The sequence below is a fragment of the Vidua chalybeata genome, chromosome 4, assembly GCF_026979565.1.
Source record: "Vidua chalybeata isolate OUT-0048 chromosome 4, bVidCha1 merged haplotype, whole genome shotgun sequence".
Classification (NCBI taxonomy): Eukaryota; Metazoa; Chordata; class Aves; order Passeriformes; family Viduidae; genus Vidua; species Vidua chalybeata.
Window position 1 is genome coordinate 49797733 of NC_071533.1, and position 22132 is coordinate 49819864.

At 41.1% G+C, this 22132-nt stretch overlaps 1 protein-coding gene across 1 annotated transcript; it reads right to left on the reverse strand.

Annotated features, from left to right (window-relative positions):
- Positions 1-14912: 14912 nt before the first annotated feature.
- CHRNA9 (cholinergic receptor nicotinic alpha 9 subunit) lies at positions 14913-21333 on the reverse strand. The gene is made up of 5 exons (XM_053941243.1): positions 21264-21333; positions 18976-19121; positions 17980-18134; positions 16789-17321; positions 14913-15469 (listed from the first exon to the last, which is right to left on the reverse strand). Exons 1-5 carry the CDS (start codon positions 21331-21333, stop codon positions 14913-14915), a joined length of 1461 nt encoding a protein of 486 aa, XP_053797218.1.
- Between the last annotated feature and the right edge of the window lie 799 nt (positions 21334-22132).

Below are 22132 nucleotides of genomic sequence, written 5' to 3' on the forward strand. Positions count from 1 at the left end.
AACCTCAGTGTAATGAGCAGGACAATGTCACAGGGTTGGATAGGACTTAGAGGTCTCAGGTCTTGTTCCTTGCAAGTTTTCTGCTTTTGTTGAGTTTGACGTGAAAGCAACACAAAAGGGCCAGCACGTGAGCGCACATGGAAACACACCTCCCAAAACAAAAGATGAAAACTACTGTTTTAATGAAATCAGAAGGGGGAAGGAAAAAAGTGAAGGCAGAGTGGAAAAACCTGCAAGAGGTCAACAAGGAAAACAAAGGGCAGCTTTATGCAAGCAGCTATTTCACTCCAGAAATGGCAGGGCAGGCTAAGGAGCTGCTACCCAGTGTTTTTAATATAGCAATTCAATGTAATTAGGGCTTTGCTTGTTCCAAGAAGATAATGGCAGCCCAAAAGATAAGCTTTAATAGTGATGAAGCTTAAGAGGGCGGAGAAGAGAGAAAATAGACAACGAATGAGGCTCTTCTTCTCAAAAAGCAGAGGAATGCTAAGGAAAATGGAGATGATTCTCTACATTTTACTTTTCCACTTTGATCAGAAGGAACAAAAGCTTTTGATGACTGCTATAGGATCTGTTGATCAAAGATAAAAGCCAGGTCCAAATGAGCTAATATCTGATTGAAGGGTAAATATAGCAGATCACAATTTTCTAGTAAGAAAGCAACTTTTGGACATCTAGCAGATGGCATAAGACGCTCAAACTGATGAAAGCTAGAAATAGATACATTTAAATTGACATAAAAGGCTCAATAACGAGGATGAGCTGATACAGGAACTATGATACAGATGATAAAGCTGGGCAAATCATTGTAAAATTTCTGCCAAAAAGCTGTTCAGAGGCATCCACTTGAGCTGCATCCCAAACAGGACAGACACGTTGAGTGAGCAGTGCTGCATTGGGCAGCCATAGCGTCAGCCCCCGTACTGCAGCCCTGACCCATCACTTCTGCTCCCATGGGTTTAAGCTGCCAACACCTCTCCACTTGGTAAAGAGTTACCCTGGCAGCTTGCTAGATGACAGCTTGCTAGCAGGCTGTTGCCAAAGCAACTGCCTGTGTGAAATTTTGATTTTTGGTTGGACATTCCCATTATAAGGAGCCTCATGCAATGGCTGTTCTGGTCCAGTGTGCTATGGGGGCTCTCTGCCAGAACAGAGACAACTGTGACTACTTTGAACTCTTATTTCTACATTTGCTCAGCCCAAACTGCAAAGCAGTTCAAATGTACTCAACTTGCTTGCTACTAAAAGGAATGCTAAGAGAGAAGATGGTATTTCAGAGTAGCCCAAGATGAATAGTGGAGAAGAAGCAGAGTGATAGATTTGCTTCCACACCATTTACAACTTAGGAGGAATTATATTAACTCCCCAGAAAGATGGTTCCATCTCTTTAGCAGCTGCACAGTTAGAATTTATGGGTATCTGTGCTGAGTCTGATGCAGGATACATTTAGCCCAAGATTTAGTGTCAGAAGTCAATAACCAGAGAAGAGAAAGAACAGGACAAGTTTATCTACTGTTCCCCAGCATCCCTTCAGCCTCCAGGCAGTTCCAGCTTGGGGGATTTCTGCAGATGAACAGGTTTTCTGTTTATTTAGTAACTGTCAACACACAAGTACTCTCCCTCTCAAATAAAACAGATGGAAGCTCAACTAGACATTGTTGGTTTTTATTTTGTATAGGTACTTTGTACACTCCCTTTACCTTCCTGTCATTACTTTCATTTAAACTATACATGACCTTCCTGGGCCTGAAATGTAGAAGGAGAAAAATGTCTCATTGTGGGGAAGGTGGGAAGAAACATTCACCTTTGGAGACTGTGGTAGTTACTCTGACATGCTTACCCATCTAGCAGCATTTCTTCTGCAGTTCTGAAGATTTAGCCCTCATTCTGTCTTGGCTTTTGAGGCACTAAACTCAGTTTAGAGCAATGTGCCTTTGAAAATCTCACTTTGAGCATTTCTGGAAATGTTGGTGCTTGCTATCACTGATTTTAAGGAAGGAGTTATGGATGAGAGAGCTACTTTCCACAAGGTAATTCAAGATAAGCAATTGAGAAATAGCAGACACACTCTGTCTGCAGGAACAAATAAACCTTACAACAGCCCCAATATTGCAGACAGCAATTTTTGTTGGCAGATAGGTGGCAACTTCAGTGCCAGGGGCTGCCATGGGTGCTCAGGCTATTCAGATCATGCCCAAATACTGTACTGGTCAGGAAGACAGCCTGATATCTGGCAGAAATGCAGCAGGTGTAATGGACATACTGGGCATAGTACTGCTAATGCATCAAGTATGTCCTGTGTACAAGGGGCAACAAAGTCTGGCTCCAGCTGGGAATCTCATGTATCCAAGATCAAGGACACACTGCAAGTGATTTCCAGGCTGGGAAGTGATAGAGCAGAGGAGCTGTGAAGCTGGGCTTTGGAAAAATGAAGTGCCGCGACTAAGTAAAGAATGAGGAAACATGAGGAGTGGATGTTCTAGAAAGAGAAGGCAATTGCATCTTAAGAATAATTTTGAATGTTGCCTTTAGATCTTGCTTGGAGGGCCTTTTTTTCTAAAGCTGCCCTTACTTTCACTACAGTGAAGTGCCAGAAATGCTGCTTCAAAAGTACATTTTAATTATTGTATTCATAAATTCTGTGCTAAAACATAATTCAGCAAAAGCACTGGAAACAGCCGAAATCAGTTTTTCCCCAGTACAACAGGACACAGATGTTATAGGGTACATTTCTTCTTCAAATGCTCTGCAAAACCCCCCCAAAGGCTTGGACTTGCATGGAGAAGAGCAGCCAGGGGTGGTCAGGCAGCTGCAGCACTCTGGCCCCAACCCCTCTGCCTGAGCTGGGGTTCAGCACTGGGAATTGGATGAGCAAAAGAGCTGGAGAGGGACTTTTCACAAGGGCATGTAGTGCCAGGGAAAGGGGAAATGGCTTTGAACTGAGAAACAGTTAATTTAAATTAGGTATTAGGAAGAAATTCTTCACTATGAGGGTGGTGAGGCACTGAAACAGGTTGCCTGGAGAAATTGTGAATGACCCATCCCTGGAAATGTTCAAGGCCAGGCTGGATAAGGACTTGAGCAACTTGGTCTAGTGGGAAGTACTTCTACCTGTGGCAGGGGCTTGGAAGTAGATGATCTTTTATGTCCTTTCCAACTCAAACCACGCTATAATTCTACAAATGCAATGATTATATCTTGCCTTGTGATTTATATAGCCATATGTATACTTTATTGCCTCTTTTTAAAATTATAATCTACATTTTAGAGGTACCACAGTGGCTTTGTTGCAACTGCCTTGGAGATGATCTTGGTAGGAATGGCAAGGCTGCAATGTGAGGCCATAGGGACCCCAGACCACAACAAGGAGATATTTGAGATGTCCCTGGGTTGATTACCTCTGCAGATAGTGGCCTTCTCTGCTGCAGTGGCTCTGGGGAGCTTTCTAAGCTTCAGCACATCACAAACAGCTATACTCCAACAAGTCCAGAAGAGCGGCCATGCCAGCTTTGCAATGCTGTACCCAGTGCTAAGGCAAGGTAAGGACCACCTCGGCAAAGAAAAGCAGGAGGGGACAGCCTGCAGAAGGGACAGGGGCTTTTGCTTTTACACATCCTCCCCAGCAGCTCACCTCAAGGGCTATTCTGCATGATCTGGAATTAACTCAGCTGTCCCCACCCTGCTGGACTCGGGCAGTGTGACTGTCAGGAACAGCAATGGAGATGGCATTTCAGTGCAAGGGAGCAAAGGCTAACCAGGAGTGCTGGATGTAAGGAACAGCAAGAGACCAGCTTTCCATGACAACATCCTGCTCCTAGCTTGCTTCTGGTTCTCTCTAATAGGAATAGGTTCGTTTAGGGCACCAGGTCCCGTGTTGGCACTCAAGCATAACTTTGGAAAGAGTATCTTATATTCAGAAGCACACATTTTCATGAATGAATTTTCTGCAGGGGCTAGAGTGAACGTTGAGTGCTGGTTTGTGTGGCTTTAGACATGAAAACACTGTTGTTTTATTCTCAGGCATTTTCCAGTTTTATTCTCAGGCTTTTTTCCAGTTTCATTCTCAGGTTTTTTTCCAGCCCAGAGATTTTCCTAGCAAAGGCAGAAAGTTTAGAGGGAAAGCAAAACCAGCAACATGCCTTCCAGTCTTATGAAGAAGAGGAAGGCATCTATGCAAAACACAGTTCAGGATCAGGTTTATGTTTGACAAACATAAACTCCTTTTACCATCTGATTGTGCTCTAGTACAATTAGAGGTTCCTAACCCAGCCCTGAGATATGATGCAAAAATTTGATGGAAGTGAACTACAAAGGCAAAAGAGTTTTTCTTTATGATGAAACCTCAGAAGAGTAATTAATTTAATCAGCAGAATTCAACACTGCCTTTCATAACCTGAAATGTGCCAAGAGGTTAAGCTATAGGGGCCAATCTTTATCTTTGTGACCTTTACCACCAGGAAAATTTACAAATGGCAATTAGTAGATTCAGAGGCCAAAAAAATTAACTCAGACAGAGAGAATGTAATAAAGCTCTGGCATTTAAGCCAGCAAGGTTGAAAGCAAAAAAGCCAAGACAGAAGTTAGGCTGTGCAACATCCACCAACAGCAGCAAAAGGAATTAGCATTGATCTCAGAAGAAGCATGCAAAACATCAGTTGTTGTATACTGAGGTCATAAAAGTAAACACACTTATTTCACATGGAATCCAGAGTTGCTGGACAGTATTTAAGAGAACAAAAGCAAAATACAAGTGATTGTATAGATCCTTGATAAGATACTTTTTCTCTTAGTTTTGCCATGAACCTTGGAACTTCTAGCTCCCTACCAGAGTAAAACCCTTTTCTTTCAATAGCATGCAATTAGGTGAATTACCTGGTATAGATAAAGCTGCTCTTTGGAGAGATCTTACTTACAGTGAGACACCATGATCCATAGGAGCAATAAAAAGAGGGGAGGCTCACATACCAGGTAAAAAGTCAGAAAATTCTTACAAAGCTCTGTTTTGTTCAACATATGCTCACCACCACAGCTCTTCCTGGACAAAATGAAGTCTCTATTCCCTTTCCCTACAGATTTAATTCCTTTTAAGAGAAATCTTTATCTCTGCAATAGAAATTGCCTGTGTTTGTTTATTCAGCAATAATGCCTGGGTGCACCTGAAGGGTCGACACTGAGAACTGCAGAGCTGTAGGAAATCCTGCCACACTTGTGGGGAAATTCCAAAGTGGTGGTCCTGCTGCCAGGGCATGAAGCACCTCAGCAGGACCCAGAACTTAACCAAAGTAGCTATTCAAAACAATGCTCTACTTCCACAAATGCCATCTCTAAAGTTGCCAAGAGACACTTAATTTTGAAAGAAAAAACAGCTACAGTCGTTAAGTAAAAGGAATTGGGAAATCACTACCAATACACAGTGTCCTAGCTAAGCACCCCCACTAAACACAGTGAAGCAGGCAATAAAAAACCCCAATATCATTCTGTTCTTGCATTCACCCCCATCTAGAGCAATTTATTCATACATCCTGCTAAAGAAAAATATATAGGTTGCTTGCTGATATACAAGCCACAAGAGCAGGCCTCAGTCACAGCAAGACAAGCAGCAGCAGGACCATGGCCCAGAGCTATAATAATACTTTGCTGCCTCATCTTTAAACAAACATCTCATTAAAACTACATGCCACACCACTGCAGATCTGCCCATTGGCTCTCTCCACTCTGTGATAAAGCCCTATTACCTATGTGTAAAACCTGCAATTTTAGGTCCCACTGCATCTCCACAAGGTTTTCTTTTTTTGAGTTAATTGCTTGTAACTTTTCTGATGTCTGCTATGGACAGAAATTTCTGAAATCAGTAATTGTGCCATGTTCTTTCTCAATAGGCAGGTCTTTGTATATTTAATGGATTGAAGACAATATTGATACGGGTCTGATTAACATTCACCTTCTTGTCCCAGCTATTTTTTCTGTTTGTGGGTTTTTTAAAGAAAATACAAGTTACAGAAGAGCAATGTAACAGTCACAGTGCCAGCACAGTGGAAGTGAACAGTGACTGATGTTTTGCTGCTGCTGCACAAGATGAAGTCCTTCCCCCCAGGCAGGTCATATCACCATTCCAGCAAATACAGCTGGACTGATGACAGAGTCTGGTGGTGTGTGCAGCCATTCTGCCTGCTCAGTGTGTAATGGCTCTGGTGGTGTCAGCAGCTCTGCCTCCTCCCCTCTGCCATGTGCAGGGAGAGCTTCAGGTGTGAGTTCCCCTGGGATGGAGAGGGAAGGGGAAGGAGTCACCTGCCTGGCTGGGCTCGAGAGGACCACCTACAAAGCACATAAGCAGGTGCAATGGAAACAGTGTCATGGGGGAAGGTTAGAGTATAAACCAGGCCCAGGCAGTAGTTAAAGTGTTCTGGCTCTCTTGAACTGGACCAAATTACCTTCAACACAGTCTTATTACATCTATTACCTCACAGGAGCACTTGCACAGTCTCTACACTTCAGGAATTCTCCAGAGGATGGTAATCTGATGCACCAGTGAAAGTTTAAGTTGGTATGGTGGGTTGACCCTCACTGGACACCAAGTGCCCACTAAGTCACTCTTACCATTCCCCTCCTCAGCAGAACAGGGAGGGAGAAAATAAAGTGGAAAAAAACCCTCATGGATCAGGATAAAGGCGGATTAATAAAGCAAAGGCAAAGGCTGTGCATGGAAGCAAGGGAACAAAAAGATTTATTCTCTACTTCCCATCAGGAGATGGTGTCCAGCTTCTTCCTGAGGAGTAGGGCTTCAGTACACATAGCAGTTGCTATGGAAGGAAAATTCCCCACTCCCTCCCTACCACCACCCTCCCTCCCTCCTTTCCCATAGCTTTTATAGATAAGCAGATGTCTTACATTATGGAATATCCTTTGATGAGTAGGTCAGCTGTCCTGGCTGTGCCCTCTCCCAAAATCATGCCCTGCTCCAGCTTCCATGGCAAGGGGAATGTTGGAGAAACAGACTTGATGCAGTGAAGCACTGCTCAGCAGCAGCCAAAGCTCTGGGGTGTTAGCCACACTTTTCTAGCTACCAATGCAAAGCACGGCTTTCTGAGGGCTCTTATGGAGAAATTTAACTCCACAACTTGGTCAAGGGCTCAGGTTCCTCCTGTCATAGCTCCAAATACTTCCAGCAGGTATTTTCTCTTGGTCCCAGCGATATACTAGACTATTCTGACCAAGTGTGGGGACCAACCCCCACTGCTCATGGAACCTTCAGCCTGCAGTACTTCAAGGGCTAACAGCCTGCCTGAAATCAGATCTCTTCCTAAGACTGTTCACAGCCCCTGAATCACACTAGAAATTAAAGCACAGCTTCTGAGGAAGTAATGAAGCAACCTTTCAGAACAGCAATCTTTGTCCTTACCCATAGGATAGAATTCTTCATTTACTTAGTCCTTAACAAAGGATTAACAGGAGCAGCTGTGCTAACAAGGCTGCATCACTTGTTGCATCTTGGAGAAAACGGCACATTTAGGGTTAAGAATGGCGCTTTTTTTTGTTGTGTTTTTTTTAATTGCCTACAAGCATGGCCTTGAAGCACCCCAGCAACTAGAACAGTACTTGTATGACCCCTAGAGGTCTCAGGATTTAGATGAGGAACTAACTCCTCAGAAGGAATTTTTGCAAGATGCATTCACAGCAGAGACATTTGAGCCCTGGACATATTATTTTCAACACCCTTCACCTCTCTACCATTCCCCTGAGGGCAGGACCCCCATACTGGTTTGCGGCTGGTGCCTTAGGAATCCCAGTACTAGGGTCCCAGTATAATGCTCCTGGAGACACAAAACTTGCTGGCTTGAAGCACTTGTCATGAGAGCTGAGAATTCATGCAGCTCAAGGGTGCTGTCCCAAACAACACACTTATCCAGCCCAGCCCACTTTGAACCAAGGTGTTGAGAATGCTCTTTGTTGCAGGTCAAACAACCTCTGCAGGGTAGTGAACATGGCATTCCAAAGCAGAACTGAGACACTGTACCTGAAGGTGACTACGTTTTGCCCATACCTGAGCAGCAAACCCCTGAGGTCATTTGCACTCCTGCAACTGAAACTACTGTTTCAGAGTGAGGGAGTAAGAAGCCAGTTCACCCTTGGGTTTGGGATTGTTAGTGTTAAGCCTTTTTCATAAAGTTTTTCATAAACTCTCATCCTTTAACTATGAGGAAAGAGATTATCTTGTGACCACCATTCTGTTTTCAGCTATGTTAAAATCAGTAGATAAAAGCAACAGAAGTTTAATTCACCACAGTTATCTTGCTGGCATTCACCTAGAATATTAAATTGCTAATCAAAGGTAGGCACAACCTGCAGGACAGGATAATACACCTATAACAGCTATGAACCATGTCAGGCCTCCTGTGGAGGAAGCTACCAACTTCCTGTGAGAAAGTGGGTGAGCTGGACAGAAAATTATTTGAATAATCATGGTGCCAGAAGGAACTTAGTGCTATTAAGTAGCCCAGAGAAAGCCAACCTTCCAGACCGTGGAAGTGACAATTTTCATGCTGAAGGTCACCAGACACTTACTTTAGGAACTGAGCAGAGAAATGATGTAGATCTGCTTTACCAGTATGTGATGACTGTGGGTCCTCAGGGTCCCACCAATCCATCAAGCTAGTGAAGGCTTGGACACCTCATCAAGATTCAGGGTAAGCTGGCACCCTTGTCCTTGACTGAGACAGTCACCCCTTACCCCACAACAGACCCACTGCTGTGATGCAGCCCCAGGATTGCTAACAGCCCACCCCTGGACACAGGCTGGCTAGTGAATGGGACATGTAAAATTAAAGTAGCTATCCCACAGCTTGAACATGCTCTAGTGAACTCACAGGTGCTGAAAAATAGTCTCAGTAATTTTATATTTTTCACTTCATGTTTGGTTAACTTTTCCCATCTCTTTACTCTTCTTCATTTTGCTAACATTATGTAGCATTATTTTGCAACACAGCTGTGTCTGCTACCATCCTCTAACCAATTGTGGCCCTATGGAAGTCAAACCAACACTGTCATCCCCTTTGAACATGGACTCCACATTCTAGCCAAAGGATTTCTCTGTAAAGGTCTTTTCTAACTGCTGGAGATTACTCCAGATGACTTTACCATCTATTTGACGTTATTGTTAGGGTATGCTTTTGCTGCAGTGTAACATTAACAAAAGGCACTCTTGTCACTGAAATGTCATGAGAGCTTGGTACTGCTCAGTTAGAACTGAAAATACAGAATGAATAAAAGAGCCAGATCTATTATTTATCTATGGCATATAACAACAGAAGCATGCAGATGTGTGCATTAATGACACTATCATTCTTCATTTTTTCATATTATATTGTCTCAAAAAACTTCCTGCTAACTTGTTGTTAAGCATGCTAATGGAGAATTCAAAAGCAAACAAAACCAGAATATGATGTGATTATACAGTAATTAAGACTGCTATTAATCAAGTTGTCTGTTAGTGGTGACAGACACATAACAAGCAAATACCCAGTGAATCCAGTTCAATAATTCTATTCAGTGAAACATTCTGCCTACAATAATCTGGGTTAAGTTTAAGTAATTTTTTTTAAAAGACTGTGATTTTTTGCTCCACTGTTCTTTTGCCATCTCTGGCATTGCATTTAAATTAATCAAAACTGGTGTGTTCTTCAAACGAAAGTGAAATGTAGGAAAGACTGTGGTGTGCAGTCTCCCCAGCACTCCCAACACCATAGATAAAATCTTGTTCAGTGAAGAGAGATATGAATAAAAAGAATGACCTATGAACATCTGTTTCAAGTTCTTTTAAAATAAAGATTTGTTGTGAGTAGCTGTGTGAACGTCAAGACACAGAACATGTTAATGGCAGATGAAAAAAACAACATCTGCTCCCCAGAAAAATCCATAATCCTAGATGGGTTACTTAAAAGTTAGTACTAGATCACCTTTTAAATAAATGTCTTCAGAAAGTAGAATAAAAACCCTACTTGAAATTACAGGTGCCCTTTTTTAATCTCGATTTGCATTTTCTGGATGTTCAGTAGATGGACTTCTACTCTGAAGCAGGAATACTCAAGAAGAGACCATGGCAGCTCCAGATGCCAGCTTTTTCACAGACCCTATTTTCCACCCTGCTATGCTCCCCATAAGCTCACATCCCACCCTCTACAGTTAGATTTGTTTTTCATCCTGATGCAAAGGTACCTCTGGGTTGCCTTCTCAACAGCAATGGCTAGAACATACAGTACTGTCATGGCCAGACAAAGCAACTCATGTGACTTAGGCATGACTTAGTTCACTGCCAATGTCCATCCCTGCACCCCAGCTAACCAGAAGGCACCACCTGAGACACTCACCTTTGTGGTGCAGTGTATTCCTGGTGGCCTTGCAGATCTTCAGTGATCTGTGGCCTGCAGACTAGGAATCAAAAGTGTTTAGAAAGACAAACATAAGAACAAAAGTGAGCTAGGTACTTGCTATCCCTGTTATTCCTTACTGCAAAGGTAAAATGGAGTTCTTAAAAAGTGTCTGGAGACAATGAAGCCCTAATTTGCATAGCACGAACTAGATACAAACACCTTCACTACCTTCTGTGTCCCTTCCACAGAGTTGGACTTGTCTCTAACAAAGAAGAAAGATTTCTCCTTTTTAGTAGGCTTCAGAGAACAGTGAGAAAATAGATGTTCAGCTTGCTCCCCTCCTTTAATTGAGCTCTAAGTCACTCACTGCCTGCAAGCACAAAGGAGGTGGCTGCACACAAACTACAGAGGTCACCTTTGGTCCTATATATTGTCACTGATGAAAACATGTTAAGAAAGAAAACAAGAGTCAATATATTCTTTTCTTCAATTAATAACAGAAGTTTGCAAGAAAAGATGGATTCTTCACACTTTTGTAAACAGAATGAGAGGAGTTGCCTTTCACCCCATAGTCTCCTTTTCCTTTCTCCAAAACAATCATACTCAGGTCCTCAGCTTCTCAAACTGGGACTGGTGCACAATCAGGAATTCTTGCCACACTCCTGCATTTCTTGAGAAATTACTGTGAGACATGTATCATAATCCTGGCAGTGTCAGAGAACCAAGCTTTGCTAACCAGACAAAAGATGTAAATGCATAGAATGTGACATCTGAATTCCTGAAGCATGGGAAAAACCTCTTCTCTCTCAGAATGTCATTTATTGTTCAGGATGATCCTTTTTTGTTTAGTCTGAACCCTCTTGCTTCAATTTCCATGAACACAAATAGATTTCCTCGGTTAGGAAAGACCATCTTTTACTTTTCTTCATCGTTGAAAATTCAGCACCCCAACATCCCATTACACTTCAGCTCTGTAATTCTGCTTGCAAAAAGAGCAGTGAAGGCATCACAAGAGACAGTTTCTATTTTTCCTCATTTCAACACTGCAATGACTCAGTACAAGAAAGGAGAGTTCATCTCTCTGCCAAGAGATGGTACAACAAAAGAATCTGTCAGCTCATCCCTCGAAGGCCTCTGCAGCACACAGATCTACAACAGTATTTTTACAGCATCATTGTCTTCCTCAGTAAATAGAAAGTCACCCTGCTTCCTTCATGGTAAACAGAGTTACTCAGTGCATAAATAGCTAATTTTCTGTTACTAGAATCATAGTTATTAATAATTTCTGGATTTCATCTTCCTCAAAGATTACTGGATTTAAGCACAAGGCACACAAAGGAAAGCGGAAGAGACCAAAACAGATAGAATTAGATTAAACAGTCCTGTCTCACTCAGCACTACAGCTGTCATGTACAGTGCTGCCTAGTCACACACAAGACTGATTTAAAGCAAATTTCTTCTTGATGAAATTTCTTCTTGGAAAGGGTTGGCATGAACTGCCCAGGGAAGTGGTGCAGTCATAATCTCTGGAGGTGTTCAAGAAACAACTGGACATTACATGATGATCTCAGAAGTCTTTTCCAATCTAAATGATTCTGTGATTCTGCAAACATTAAGACCTAAGCTACTGTCCCTACAGTTTAGTCAGAAACTCCTGAGCTAGCTTTAAGCCAAGTAGCCCTTGCATGGCAGTAGCATGGGCCTTGGGTCAGCCTTGTCACCATGGCATGCAGTGTCACATCATGTTTTTTACCCTGAATGATGATCAAGTCCAGAGACATGACTCAAGGGTCCTAGATCACAAAAATTCAGGGACCAGCTTCTACTGGTGCTCATCATCTGCTACTCACAATCCTTACCAAATCCAGGACTCTTATGAACTAAAAATCAAAAAGTCTTTCTTACAAGATCAAGAAAAATCACCAAATGTAAATAAAGGGTGAAAGAAACACTTGAGAATGTCTGGTGATCCAAAGAAAAGGATAAAAATTTAAAAGAAAATTTAATAGTTAATAAGTTTAAATCATGAGAACTATTTTTCAAATCATATTCTTACAAGGAAGGTATTTCTTATACCATCACATCTTCACATAAAAAGTATTAGGGAATTGCAAAGCATGATTTCAACATCATCATCCAAGCATGCAGAGCACTGAAAAGCACCAGCATGACAGAGGCCCACAATTCACCCATGATTGCAAACTTTCCCTTACACATTGAAAACCCACCAACTGCAGCAGTTTGCTTTGAACAGAGCGACATGGACAAAATCTGAATTTCTAAGATATTCTGAATCAGACTAAAGGGCTGTCTAAATCTTGAAGCTGCCTCCAGTGGGTGCCACCAGTGGGATGAAGAGCACTGAAAACCATGTAGTCATGAATCCCTACAATATCACTCCTCCTTTAAATGCTTGGTGACTCTATTTAGAAGTATGCCAATAGATTTTTCTTTTTTTTTTTTTTTTTTCTCTCAAGTCTTGAAATCCAAATAATCTTTTGGCATTCACCAATCCTGGTGCAAAGAGTTCTTCAGCCTTATCATATGGTATACAGACTCTTCCACTGCCACACACTGTGTACATTTCATGTACCCTGTTCCTATATTGTAAGACACTGTGAACAGTAGCTCTTTATGCCACCCATAAGCCTTAAATAAACCCTTGGTCATCAGTTTTCCATGCTGAAGACTCATGTTCTGAATATTTTACCCTTATCTTTAAATACCTTACTCCCTCAGCTTTACAGACAATAATTTTTTCCACAACAAAGAGCAAACCAGTTTCCTAAAGCAGGCAGTGTAAGTGCCAAACCCTGAACTATGTGGCAAATGGATGCAATCGTTTTTCTGCACAGTGAATGAAAATGAACAGTGTGTCTTCTAAAGGAGCTACTCAAAGTTACCCTGGTTGAGTGGGAGCTGATAATACACAGGGAACACACTTGAGACTTTTTCCACATACTGAGTTTATTCTTGGCTAGACACCCAGTTTAGCTTTACATTAAAACCTGGACTTTAAGGCTTGCATTATGTATGAGAATCCAGATAAGTTTACAGTGTTAATTATTCCACACAAAAGAAAACCTGCCATTAGCAATTCAATGCATCATTTACATCATCAAAATAAAAATAACAATTCCCTTTCTTCTAATAAATCTGGGCATAACAACTGCATCACTTTACCAGTTTAGCTCCTTGCTTTTAAGTTACTGATTCACAGGTATGCTCCTATTGACTGCAACAATTATGAGAATTTGTTTTATCACATGAACTTTTGACTGGGATCCATTACAATGCCATTCTGCCTCTCCCACTGCATCTAGAATATCATGGTTTCAAAGTTCAGGGTGCTTTGCAAAAGCAATTTATTTGCCATGGGTATGCCCAAGGTACTGGTTTCTTACTTTGTTTCTTACTGTATTACAAGAGACATCCTCCAGAGCTCTATCAGTCTGAGAGGGTTAACAGAAATTAACAGACAGGAGAAGGGTTTTTGGTTTGGAAAACAAACATTTTCCCATATATGTAAGAACTAAGGTGTTGAACAAGGAGTGTTGATTATGGCACTATTTTAAAGGGTCTGTAAATCATGGTTTTGTGTTAAGTAATGCACAGAGCAACCTTGGCATTCCTGTAAACTGTTTAAAATTTAAGTATTAAAGAGCTTGTAAGAGTGAACCAGAGACACAAAGGGTGAACACTGGCAGGTAAATACAGTGAGAGAAGACAGAACCCACAGCCTCCTATTTTAGCAGTCTCAAGTCTCAAGTTTAAAGGCACATCTTGAACAAATGCCCAGGGCAATGAGACATGTAGGAAGGACAGGAGAAGTTCTTCCTATTATTATGCTCAAGAGAAAGAATCGAAAAGAGGCCCTCTGACTCAGTGAGGAAGAAACCCTGGGAATCTGGCTTACTTTAGCCATGGTGACAATACATTAACATCCTGCAGCAGAAAATGATAAAGAGGAAGATCATATTCAGTAAGCTCAACCATATTAGAAGCTAAAGGCACAGCATGTAGAGCCTATGAAATGAGCAGTAATCAGTGAGCTGGAACAAAAACCGTAAGTTTTCAAGTCAAGCTAAAATAAAAGAGAAAAAGGCAATGCCATGAAGGGATGGTCTCCAGAAAATGTCACCATTTCACAAATACACTTTTTTTTTCGCCTGGGAGAGAGAAAGGGCTGATCAAATTGCACGGTGCAGAGATGCAGCCCTGTGAATACACAGCTCCCTGCTTGGCTGTGTGCTCCACTGCTGAAATACTCTAGCCCAGACAGCCTGAAGTCATGGCCACCACCCACCAAGGTGACTGCTTATCCTGCAGCCTCATCAGCACACCTATACTAAAAGGCAAGGACAGTTTTCAGCAAAGTCCTCAGTTTTCCAATGTCTTAACTCACTGTCACAGCCTACAGAGTCAATTTGTTTATTGTTATAGAATGCAATACAAAGATCTCAAAAGCACCCCTATCACAGAACTCCTCCTAAACAAACTAACATAGAATATTCAGATTTACAAAAGGAACATATTCATTTTCAGTTAAGCAGCTTTCCCAATGATCAGCACACTCATAAAAAACACCATGATAAAGAAAATCCACATGAAAAACCTGTCCATCACTTTTGCAACTTTTTTCCACTCAATTCCTTTGGCCCGGTTAGCTTTATGGTCTCTAACACAATTAGCAATATACTCAATATTTTTAATTAGCATTTTGTAACAAGAACAGCAATTAGCAGTCTCCCTAACATTTTCACCATGAACTCCATAGCTCTTATTCCAATTTCCATTGAGCTTCTCCTTGAGATTACAGTCATCATTCCTAGTGGAAAGAGGACTCCTTTCCTCTTTGTGCTTCCTCTGACACCCATCATCCCCCTCTAATCTACATTCTTCTTCCTTCTCTCTTTTTGGACTTGTGCAATTTTCACCCACATCATAAACAAAAAAGATTTTTGACATATAGTCCAAAATAACCACCTTGGCCCACTGCGGAACAGGCTTTGCTTCTGAGCCACAATGATGGAGATTCATTATAATGATTGTCAATGCAGTAGAAGCTGTGATCATGGTCATAGTTGCTATGTAGTACTTCCCTAGAACACAAAATAAAATTATATTAAAGATGTTACTCTAATAAAAAAATTTAATGAGAAGTGAAGGGTGACAACATAGTGTTAAGCATAAATGCAAGTGAAATAAAACTTTAATCACCTTAATTCTCTTAGATCAGGATTCACCATTTAAAAACAAAGATAAAAGCCATTAAAATAAAATCTCATACTCATTACTGGCATGTCTTTATCAGATGAGTATATGACTACTGTATTAGCATGGTAAATATTGGCAAGCTAAAACCTCTGATTATTTGAAACACATCCATTCAGAAACCAAATCAAAAATATTTCTCAAGAGCCTTGCTCTTTACATAGTATCTGCAAAATCCCCATGCCAATGGCTTCACATGGCACCTTGGAAATCCCATTTCCTCAGGTATTATGTGTGATGATCAGACTTTGTTTGAGCTATTGATGCACCCACACCAGCAGATCCATGCTTTCACACTCAAACATGTCAGTGAATAGGCAGATTTTGCTGTATCCACAACCAGTGTGCTGCCAGCTCCAAGGTCAGAGCACAGAGCTGAAGAGAATACAAGCTGTGCTCCTCTGTCTTTGCTTTTGGCAAGTGAAGTACACAGCTGAGCACCCAACCAACCTATGCAGAGAGGCAGCTCCCAGCCCTGCTCTGCAGCCTCTGCAGGAGAAGCAAGAGCTGACAGCAATGACACAGGCAGGACATGCCACAGACAGGTGTGACGTGAGCTCAGTTCCAAAGAGATTGGAACGGATGGCAAGGGAGAGCGTGGGAATAGAGAAAACAGACTGAGCTAGGTTCCTTTCATGGCACATGAACTTTCCTGAACACCCAGACATAAATTAAATATCAGCATAATGAATTCCCAACAACTATAATCCAATGTAGCAATTGTCAGATATTAAGTCAACTGTGAGTATGCCAGCCAGGCCATCCAACCGTCTGGATTGGACAGAAACATATCTTGAAACAGTCTGACCTGGGGCTTATAGCTTTTGATTGTACTTCATGTGTTAGTTCTAAAATTGTTTTCCATTACCAGCTTTATTTCAAGATGTGATAGCATAATTCAAAATATCTAACTATATTTAATAAATATAAAACAGCTAGCTAATGTATGATTTCAAATAAACACAAAATAACTTCAAAAACCTGCAGGATACCTATACAGATTCCACACATATTTTAGAGTACTTCACTATGTTTCAAAAATGTAGCAAATTTATCTTCCCAGAAATCACAAATTACATGAAGATTCCCTGACATACAGCCCTGCTATTAGTAAGTCATGCTTAAAGACAAAATGTGTAAAGCTCACCTATCAAAGGTACATTTTCAGATGGGGGCATGATCTCTGCAACCATCAGCTGGAACACAGTCAGAGCAAGAAGAACTGTAACACCCAGAGACACTTTCTCACCAGAGTCTGCAGGGAGATAGAATCCCAGTGGGGCCAGGAAAGAGATCAAAATGCAGGGAAGCAACAGATTAAATATGTAGAAAGAGGACTTCCTCTTCAAAATCAGCGTGAAGGTCACATCTGGATAAGGCTCAGAGCAGCAGCCATAAGTGATAACATTCTTAACTGCTGGCATACCATGAATCTCCCATTCCACATCTTCTATGAAGTCAGAGAGGTCGCCACTATCAAGAGAATTGATGAGGTCTACCTGATTACCATTATAGGTCCAGGACCCAAAGGTAAGGTTGCACTGCTGGCTGTCAAAAGGAAAATAAGACACATCCACTACACAAGAGCTCTTTGTGATAGCAGGTGCATCCCAAGTGATTTTTCCGTCATATCTCAGCACTACATTGGTATTTACTGGTTCTGAAAAGTCATCATCAGCCCTAAAAGACAGAAAAATGGCAATCAGGATTGACAGACAAAAACTTAAGGGTGAGGGCCAGAGAAGGTGGGCAATGGGGAAGACCCTCCTTTCACACCATTAAAAGCATGCTTCTGAAATCATATTTACACTGAATTTTAGTAGACACTTACTATGAACCATTATTTACAGGTATGAATGCCAAACGACAGTTCTGCTAAATTATGTTGTATTTGTTTGCCATAGTTCCTTCAGAATTGCCCTCAAACAGAACACAGTAGGATAAGAGTCTATTAAAAGATGAAAACAGTCTGCAGGTCATTATTGGCCAGGCAGAGCAGACAAGGAGTGCAGCCTTTATGTATCATCTTTTTGTGGACAATCTTCCAGAGTTCTCTAGGAGCCTCAGCAGAAAGCATCTCAGACAGCCAGGGTATTCAATTTCCAGTGCAGAGAAATTCAGAAAAGCTTTGTTGTGTAGCATAATTTTCAGATCTTGTCTATTGCAAAATTTGCTTTATTGCAAAATATTTAGATTATCAACAACAAATGTTAAGACTACAAACATACCCCTTGCTAAGGTAAGGTAGAGATGAAAGTTCAGACTCTGTAGACCAGTTACTCCTTTAACCCCATCCCTCCCTCAAATATGCAAGCTGATTTTCTCCAGCCACACTCACTTGTTATATAGGACAATATCTGGTCTCCAAACCAAATTGCTTGGAATCCTGATAGAATCTAACCCATCATATTTATCTTTGTCCCATCTGAGGTATGCATCATACCAGCTTTGTCGAATCCATAAGTAAGCTGACAAAATTTGGTTCCTTTCATCCTGCATAAAAATGTAGAAATATTTTTAGCTGAAGGTGACAAAATCACATCTTAGACAAAGACAGAATTTGTGATATGGCTTTGATGTAGTGCTCAAAACAGGCCAGAATACAAACAGGCCACAAAATAATTCCCAGACAGTCATCTAGGCTCATACACTGTACATTGGTTTGGACTTTCACTTGTGCAAACCTTCATCTATCAGCACCTTCCCTAGTTTTAATCTCAGTATCTAATGCTCCCAGATCTTCCTAATTTCCTTTTGCGAGCTTCAGAATAGCAAATAGCTAACAGATCCAGGCTAAGAAATTCTTTGAGAGCTTGGTGAGGCCTTGAAATTATAATTCAGAAGTCACAAAAATAATCTTTCCTTCTCCTTCCAGACATATTTTCTTTTGTCTTAAAAGTGTATCTAAAAAAAACATATTTATAAAAATTACTGAAGGCTAATTTTAGGGATTTTATGTAAAAAATAATTGCAGCTTAGAAAAAGCATTTGCTGTATTTAAAATTCAGCAAAAGTTGCCTAGAGGGTATGATACCAACACCTAACTACAAAAGAAGTCTTAAAAATTCAGCAGCTCTAAGTTTCCACATTTTTAATGAAAACCTTAAATGATGCAGCCAGAGAAGAATGTACAAAAACCTGGAGAACAGAACACACCTCCAATCCCTCAGGCCACCCCCTCTCCCTCGCCTGTGAGGAAGTGTTTCTGAAGTCGTCACAACAAAATGAAGGTTGCTTTTCCTACTCCAAACAAAAGGCTTACATCCAAACAAAAAGCTTGCATCTAGTATATTCCTGTATATTTTTAGAAAAACAGAACTCTACTTTTACTCACCATGTCTTTAATTTGGGACAAGGTGATCTGAAGGGTGACATTCAGTACTTTATCTGTGTCTTCCACTGGTCTCAGAGCATTGGAGTAGTCTTCAAACAGTTCATTAAACAGCATGTGAGCATATTTTCCTTTGGCTGATTCTACAGCTAGAAAACATGTACTTGTTCAGCACATTAGATTAAGCACTGAGCTGCATCAGAAGACACCTTCTTTCTACTGCTTCAAGCAGTATTTGCTATAACCTTATTTATCATTCATATATGGTAGAATATCATTAGTTCAGATGCCGAAGAGTGCCTGATGAAGTTATTCAAATAAAGACAGCGTTCACCTGGAGCAAGGGAAGAGCTAACTTAAGCTTTTCACACCCACTGAAAAACACTCTATATATAACGATTCCTACATTTTTTGAAAGTAAACATAATTACTTTTATTTTACCAATGACTTTCCAATTACTTCCAGTCAGCAAGGTCTGAAATTACACTTACTCACGGGCTAATGGCTTTTGGTGTGTCCCCACATGCAGCACTGGTAAGATTCCTGCTACTTCCAGAATTTAGTCTTTTTCTTTTTAAAATACCACCTGTAAAATGTCTGAGCTGCTTTTCTTCACAAGCTGGCAATTGCTTAATGTGTGAATACATCTGTGCACCAACATCTTTTCCAAACCATGTATTTGGAGATGCTTCTTGCTATCCAGACTTAGATACTAAAGGTAATTGACTGAAACTCGAGGTTTTAAATGACACTTTTGCTGTTTCATAGAGCTTTGTACATCACAGTTTCTCTAGGCAGCCTCTTTACATAGATACACAAATTTCTGCAAGCAAAGGGCAAGGACAACAGGACCTCTCTGTTACAACCCACCCCTGAAGGTGGAGTAACTGAGGTTCTTCTTAACAGATCCCTTGGGATGGATAAGAGTAAAACAACACTGAATTACTAGTTATGTATAAATACACATATTTATGTATGGCAGGTTCATTTTAGAACTATTTGATGCAATGGTGTCACTGAAACTACAGGGAAAACAGAAACTCTCCAACAACGTCTTTTCCATGTTAGAGAATTAGGCATTACTTTATTCTGGGCAGGATGTTATTCTGAGCAGGATATGCAATAGAAATTATTTCATCCACACATGCCCGGGTTGTGCAGTGAAAATCATTCCATCGTACATGGTTCTTTACCAGACTTTTCACCTATTTATACATAAAAACCCCAGAGAAATTCCCGTTCACTCTTTTTAAATGACACAATGTTCAATCTTCTATTGGTTATTGATCCCTTCGCCTTCGATACTAGTTCGGACCTCATTCCTTGTTCTCTTATCAACCTTTTCCCAGACCAAGTGTCTCCGGGGAAGTAATGCCCCTTAATGTTCGTTTCCTTCCTGTGTACCTTCTGGCTACTCCCCGTCTGTAGTTCTTAAACTCGTCAGACCTCAGCAGGTCTTTTGAAGACAAACTTCAATTCCCCTACCCTCGGGCAAAGGCGAGCAAACCCCTGACTAAAGTTACAAAAAAATTTTTCAAGTTGCATCAATTCCAACTAGAGGTACGTAGTCGTATCGGTTATTATCTATAGAAATGAAACAATATAAGAGCATAAAGATTACACTTAAGAAAATTCAGAAGAAAGAAAAAGAAAGAAAGGATAAGAGCAGATAATGGAGAGGACCGATATCACTATACACGATTAAAAGTATTTATCCCGTCTCACAGGGTCGGCTTTTTATCGGTCTTCTCCCTTATCTGGTTCAAAGCCCAGCTTGTTGCTAAACAAAGGCTAATTTGCACTGGTGATCTCTGGTGATGGGCGCTCACCGCTCTGCGCCTGCCTTCCTCCCCTTCGGCTGTGGGGTGAAATCCGACCTCATCAGAGCCCCCGCTGCTTTCGCAAATGGCCAATTGCTGGAGCCATTCTCACTTCAGCACTCCCGTCTCTCACACACTGGCAAGACTCGCGCAAGTGCCAGGTGGCAATTTGTAGGGAACAAGTGCTTTGGAGTACATCTCTGGTGATTCACGCCGACTTCCTGGACTAATTAAGAGTTCAAAGCAAATCTTCCTGACTAAAAAGATATCCCAACAAATCAAAACTTCCCGAAGAGCACTGCAATTCTAGTCGTACATGATCATTTTGTGTATGCATCAGTGAGACGAAGTTAAACTAAACAGATTAAACGCTTCTGGGGCTCAGCCATGTAGGGTACATCAGGTCATAAGATCCTATCAGAATAAAATAAACTTCAGCGCAACATTTAACTAGCAAGCAGTATTCTCACCTTTGAGTATCACTGCTGTGAACAGCAACCACAGAGAGACGTAAAAGGAGGAGAGGCTCCTCATCTTCATTTCTGGACCTTAAATAAAACTGTTCACCCAAGGGCACAGAAGTGTTTACCACCATCCAAAACTATCCAAAAAAAGTAAATCAAGTTGTACAGCAGCATCAAGGTGCTGATACACTGATGCAGTTCTAGAAGCAGCTCGTTCGTCCCTCAGCAGCGATCATGGGCTCCGTCCCTGCCGCCGCCTGGGGCTCTGCTCAACCCTCCCTCCCTCTCAGTAACCTGAGCGCTGCCTGCTCTCAAGCTAAGGCTGAGACAGAAAACCAACTGATTGGGTATCAGTGCAAAAATTGTATTCCATTGCATTTTTACTACAAATGCAAGATTTCGTCCAATTTATGACAAATCCTTTTACAGTTCTCTGGAGGGCTTTGTTTTACTGCACTTACATTCTGCAATAGCCCTCTCAGAACCAGTTCTGTGGAATTTGCGGACCTTCACAAAAAAGTGATCTGACTCAGTACTTTAATAGGAATAGTAACACTGTACCTCACACATCCAATATCACACAAGAAAAAAAAAAATACCCACGGCCACTTCCATGATGACAAAACAAGGTTTTCATTACCAATGTGTTGCCACATGGAAGAGCTGCACCAAAGTCACATTTAATAAAAAGACACATTTAATATTTGCAGTAGCCCAATATCACTGTGCAAACAAGAACTTCAACAGGTGTAGACAACTTGAAGACCAGTACTCAGCACAGTAAATCAAGAGCAAAACTGGACTTTGCAGGTAAAATGCCATTTCCCTGTTACAGTACAATTTTTCACAGGTAAACTTGATTAAAAAATTACAGT

What these genes read in the sequence shown, in the direction of transcription:
- CHRNA9 (XM_053941243.1), bottom strand. Translation starts at nt 21,333, where the DNA reads ATGAAGATGAGGAGCCTCTCCTCCTTTTACGTCTCTCTGTGGTTGCTG. An exon ending in CACAGCAGTGATACTCAAAG is followed by an intron (nt 19,122 to 21,263) that starts GTGAGAATACTG and finishes CATGTTTTCTAG; the next exon opens with CTGTAGAATCAGCCAAAGGA. An exon ending in TGAAAATGTACCTTTGATAG is followed by an intron (nt 15,470 to 16,788) that starts GTGAGCTTTACA and finishes TTTGTGTTCTAG; the next exon opens with GGAAGTACTACATAGCAACT.